The sequence below is a fragment of the Chrysochloris asiatica genome, unplaced genomic scaffold (assembly GCF_000296735.1).
Source record: "Chrysochloris asiatica unplaced genomic scaffold, ChrAsi1.0 scaffold00816, whole genome shotgun sequence".
In the NCBI taxonomy this organism is placed as follows: domain Eukaryota; kingdom Metazoa; phylum Chordata; class Mammalia; order Afrosoricida; family Chrysochloridae; genus Chrysochloris; species Chrysochloris asiatica.
The window spans coordinates 5,967-11,648 of NW_006409334.1; the positions used below are offsets into that span (position 1 = coordinate 5,967).

The 5,682-nt window shown below is 43.1% G+C and overlaps 1 protein-coding gene across 1 annotated transcript; it reads left to right on the forward strand.

The window, feature by feature from the left end:
- The first annotated feature begins 248 nt into the window (after window positions 1–248).
- On the forward strand, window positions 249–4,721 carry LOC102810730 (zinc finger protein 420-like). Its single transcript, XM_006877996.1, has 4 exons — window positions 249–257; window positions 451–577; window positions 1,380–1,437; window positions 3,449–4,721. The coding sequence occupies exons 1-4, from the start codon at window positions 249–251 to the stop codon at window positions 4,719–4,721; spliced, it is 1,467 nt and encodes a 488-aa protein (XP_006878058.1).
- Window positions 4,722–5,682: the final 961 nt, after the last annotated feature.

The window sequence follows — 5,682 nt, forward strand, 5'->3', positions numbered from 1 at the left end:
TGCACTGTCTCTGAGTTGTTAGGGCCTCCCTTGCCCCACCTAGTGCTTCCTGATTGTGGAGGATCCGTTTGGTCTATGGAAGGAGATAAAATGGCTTAATCACAACAGGAATGTGATCTTATCATCTCTCTCATTTCTGGTGTATTTTAGAATTGTTGTAGACCATACACAGAGAGGGATAGACTGCTGTCGTTCAAAGTAAAATTTTGGAGAGTCTATTTCAGGATGCACGGAGATTTTGTGACAAGATGCAGTCAGTGAGTTAGTGAATGTCATCATTGAAAGGAGTAAGCCAATCAGTGTTCTTTGAGCAGATCTCGCGAGAGCACAGAACCTGGTGTTATGTACCTGTGGATTCTAGCGTCCCAGGAATGGCAGCCTCACCTTTTATTCTTAGACACGTTGGAGTCTGTGCTGCTTTGCTGACAGAGAATGTGTGGGATGTTTTAGGGTACAGTAATCATTGAAGATGTAGTTGTGGTCTTCACCCAAGAAGAGTGGGATTTGCTGGATCCTCCTCAGAAGAAACTCTACAGAGACGTGATGATGGAAACCTTGAGAAACCTGGCTTCAGTCGGTATGAATGGCATCTTCCTTTTTCTTTTTTTTATTCCTTTAGTGAACAAAAATATTTTACTCATCACCTGTGCTTGCTTATATGGAATGAGCAATGGGAACACCCTGTAAAATAAAAGACATGGTCCCCTTCTGTATAGAGCTCATGCATCCAGGATTCCCCTAATACAAAGCTCTATGCACTAAACTGTGCTTTCATTTCTCTTGTGAATAAAAAAAAGCCTTAGGCCTCTCTAAGTGCCATCAGCATAGCATTGATTTCAGGGGACACTTTCATGCACTGAGAGACTTGTCCTGTGGGTGCCTTTCTGAGAGTTTTATTGGGTTTCTGACAAGTTTGATGGGTCATGATTTTGATGCAAATGAACTCACACCTATCAATCATCAGAGCTTCTAGAGAACTGAGTCCTGTATCTGTGACAAGGAATCTTTCACTGGTCATCAAGGTCTACCTTGTGATGTACATTTCTCCATGAGCCCCATTTTGTTGTGAACTGCCATAGCATTGGTTTCAATGCTGAGGGAACTTGTGTACATTTTTCTAGAGGCGACTAGGAGATTTATACTACACCACCACACTGGGACTCCTGAGCTCCGTGGTAGCTCTACCCATTTGTTTTCTCAGTGAAGCTAAAGAAAAGGCTGAGGAGACTAGAAATAAGAGTCACTGAGGCCCATGTGTCAGGAAGCCCAAGAAATGTAATTGTAGCCCACGAATAAAGGAAATCAGACATCTTCAAAAAGTTCATTATGGCTTGTAAAGCCAATTTCTCAGATACCTGAACTTATTCTGTTGATTTTAGTTGTCCTTTTGCACCTGTGGACACGGAGACTCTTTGCCTTTGTAACGTTACATGTGTGGTATGTCTAATTCCTTTCTACTTAGCTCTCCTAATGACACCTGTGCATGTTACTCTCCCTCTCCATCTTTATAGAAGTATTTCCTAGTACGTTGCATTTTAAGACTTGTCAAAGTGCTGGAATAGCAAAATGGGGCTGAGTCTTTTTTACTACGAACCTGTTTCCTCTAATCATTCCCATTTGATTCTAATTATGGACTTTAACCTGAATGTTTTGATCAGTGGCTGGAAACATTACTGATGGAGAAAAGTTACCCAGTGAACATTTAATCATATGCTATTTGAAGAGTAACACCTGGTTATTATGCATCTCAGGTGCAGTCATGGAATCGCATGGCTGGAAGGATCACCTTGACAACCAGGGGAGACATTTGAGGTGAGTGCGATTCCAACAACAGAAATGAGTGCTTCACAAAATCTCAGGAGGTGTCATAACATCAAACTACACTGAAATGAGGGCGTCCAAATAGTTCATGGAGGACTCCATCATCTTTCAATTGCATCATTCTGTGAACAGTTGTGATTGAGTAATTGTTGGACAAACGAAGGTTGCATATGTATTTCCCAACACTCAGATCTCTTTCCTTTTAAATTGTGAGTCAATTAAGAAACTCTTAGTAGTGTATCCTTCAGATATGGTGAGGCTGCACAGCTGTAAATGTTTGTTGATCTCCACAGTCCTACAACATATCCGGTCTGTGATGTAAGACTCTTGGTATCCATGCAGGTGTTTGGTGTTGCAGGAGTGTGTAGAGCAACACATTCATTTTGGTGGTTTGCTCACTATCCTTGACTGCAGTACCAGTGATTGTTTCTTCACCAAATCAAATTCTATTAAAACAACAGTTTTGATTGCTATGTAAGCTGGACACTTCTCTCATTTATGTTGGAAATTGCTGAATCGTTAAAGTGGTTTGAATCCCTGATGCTGACTGATGTATATGTGTTGTGTTTGCTGAGTCAGTTCTGACTTTTAGCAACTCTTTCCAAGGAGTAGCTATTGTTACATGCCATGAAGTCGTTCTACTTTGTGATTCAAATCTAGGTTGTCACCTAGTGTTAATCCTTCATCAGGGCCCATGTATATATGTATATGTGTATAATCCTGGCTGTAAAATGATGGGTGGGTTCTGTGAAAATTCACGTTAAGAACGTTTCCATAAGTATAATTCAGCGAAATGTGTAAAGCATATTTCACTTGGACACAATGAGCAGGAAGAGTTGCAGATTGATGGAAATGGTAGTCGTCGTCCTAGATGACTCCTGAGACATTTCTGTGAAAAGACATGCATGTTCACTGTGTTTGGGAATACTGTCATGCGACATTTATTTCCAACAAGATAAATACCTTATTTTTCTTGTCTCCTTGATAACAGTGGAGTAGTTTGCAGAAGACAACATTGTTTTACATTTCTACTACATGTTTTTAACAGAACTGGTGCATTCGAGAACCTGGATGAACGTTCTGATGGCAACCAGTGCGGAGAAACCTCCAGCCCGATTCCTGGTCTTTCTGTGCACCAAGTAGATCCCACAGAAGTAGATCCTTTTGAATGCTGTGAGTATGGAGAAGCCTTCCTGGATCATTCCCTAGAGAACAATCGTAGTAGAGCTCACACTGGAAGCAGTACCTGTCAGTGTCCAGACTGTGGAGAAGATTACAGGTGTCCTTCTCATCTGACCATGCCTGTGAGCACTCATGGTAGGAAAAATACCCATAAATGTAAGATATGTGGAAAAGGATTCCTTTTTATGTCGACCCTCAATAATCCTGTCTCTGCAATCACCAGTATTGAAGGGTATGAATTCAGGAAATGGATGGAAATTTTCTGTAGTTTCTCACCAGTTAGGACACCTTTGGAAGGTCATCAATCCAAATGTAAAGAATGTTTTAGAATGCATACTAGTCCTTCATCTCTCATTTTAAACAATAACTCTTATAAGCGAGAGAAGCCTTCTGAATGTAAGAAAGCAATTCCTGAGGCTTCCTCCCTCACTCTACATGTCAGTAGTCACTATGGAGAGATGCCTTATGAATGTAAAGAGTGTGGGAAAACTTTTAGAGAATCCTCAGACCTGACTGCACATAGAATAATCCACAATGGAGAGAGGCCCTATGAATGTAAGGAATGTGGGAAAGCCTTTCCTCGACTCTCAAACCTCACAAGACATAGAATAATCCACAGTGGCGAGAGGCACTATGAGTGTAAAGAATGTGGAAAAGGCTTTATTTCATCCACTGCCCTCACTGCACATATGCGAATTCATAGTGGAGAGAGGCCCTATGAATGTAAGGAATGTGGGAAAACCTTTACTAAATTGTCAAGCCTCAAAGCACATAGAAGAATCCACAGTGGAGAGAGGCCCTATGAATGTAAGGAGTGTGGGAAAGCCTTTATTCGATTAGAACACCTCACAAGACATAGAAGAATCCACAGTGGAGAGAGGCCCTATGAATGTGAGGAGTGTGGGAAAGCCTTTTTCCGAGCGTCAGCCGTCAGAACACATAGAAGAATCCACAGTGGAGAGAGACCATACGATTGTAAGGAGTGTGGGAAAGCCTTTGTTCAATTAGAACACCTCACAAGACATAGAAGAATCCATAGTGGAGAGAGGTCCTATGAATGTGAGGAGTGTGGGAAAGCCTTTGTCCAAACGTCAACCCTCAGAACACACAGAAGAATCCATAGTGGAGAGAGGCCATATGATTGTACAGAGTGTGGGAAAGCCTTTCTCCGAGCGACAAACCTCAGAACACACAGAAGAATCCACAGTGGAGAGAGGCCCTATGAATGTAAGCAGTGTGGGAAAGCCTTTCGCCAATCGACAGTCCTCAGATCACATAGAAGAATCCACAGTGGAGTGAGGCCCTATGAATGTAAGGAGTGTGGGAAAGCCTTTACTTCATCCACAGAACTCAATGCACATAAGCGAATTCATACTGGAGAGAGGCCCTATAAATGTAGGGAATGCGGGAAAGCCTTTCTCCAAGCATCAAACCTCAGAAAACATAGAAAAATCCACAGTGGAGAGAGGCCCTATGAATGTAAGGAATGTGGGAAAGCCTTTCTCCAAACATCAACCTTCAGAACACACAGAAGAATCCACAGTGGAGAGAGGCCCTATAAATGTACGGAGTGTGGGAAAGTCTTTATTCAATTAGCACACCTCACAAAAAATAGAAGAATCTACAGTGGAGAGAGACCTTATAAATGTAAAGTATGTGAGAAAACCTTTGATAGTTACTCATCCCTCTATAAACATATACAAACTCATAGTCCATAGAGGTCCCATGAATGTAAGGTATGTGGGATGGCCTTTAAAGATTCCTCACACCACATTACACATATGCACACACAGTGGAGACCTGCTTTAATGAGTGTACACAGTGTGGGAAAGTGTACACTCATTGGTGACTGACAGGTAGTTTGTTAATCTTGAGAGGGAGCCCTCAGTTGTAATGATGGCTTGAGGATGGTTGATTTGGCCTTGGCCTCTGTTGTGCTTCCTCCAGACTTTAGTAAAACCATCTTGGAAGCACAGCTTTCTCACTGCCCCATTTCAGTAGGAGAGTGGCCGGAGACCACATCCTCTGTCTGGGGTGCAGATGGTCTCCCAGCACCTTCCCTGGTCTCATCCATGCTTCCTGCCCATCACAATGCTTTGCAGCCCTGTAGTACCTCTATCTCCTGGAAGTTTGTGAGAAATACAGAATGGTGATTTCCAGGGTCTCTAAGCAGAGTCTCCGCCATTGCAGCGTCCTGCCCTCCACCAGCGGCACACTCGTCCCCTTTTTGTTTGCACTTGGCTTGGAATTAAAATTCCACCTGTATATGTGACTAGTGTTGCAGTCTGGAATGACGCCAAAATCCTGTCACAACCCCCCACCCCCCCCAATGCCTTAGCCCTGACTCTCCACCATCCTTCTTCCATTTCAGCTGTGTGGTGTGGTCCTGAGGCAGGTGGGAGCTGTGTGTGAGGGGGGGGTTTGGCGCCCATCTTGCACACCCCCTAAGTTATCAGGAAGGACGTCAGGTATTCTGACTGTGTGTGCAGACCACACATTAAGCATTTGCTCCCAAACTGCCCAGAGCTCAGCTTTCCCTTCAGACCTTCTTTCTGAATTGACCTTTGGTGATAGTGTCCTAGACCCCCATAAGGAGGAACAAAGAAATGGTGAGTTTTGTAGGGATTTGGGTATGACTGGGAATTTAACTGATGGGAGTGGGTTTGGGTTTATTGACAA

What these genes read in the sequence shown, in the direction of transcription:
- LOC102810730 (XM_006877996.1), top strand. An exon ending in GAGAAACCTGGCTTCAGTCG is followed by an intron (nt 578 to 1,379) that starts GTATGAATGGCA and finishes TGTTGATTTTAG; the next exon opens with TTGTCCTTTTGCACCTGTGG. An exon ending in TTTGTAACGTTACATGTGTG is followed by an intron (nt 1,438 to 3,448) that starts GTATGTCTAATT and finishes ACATGTCAGTAG; the next exon opens with TCACTATGGAGAGATGCCTT.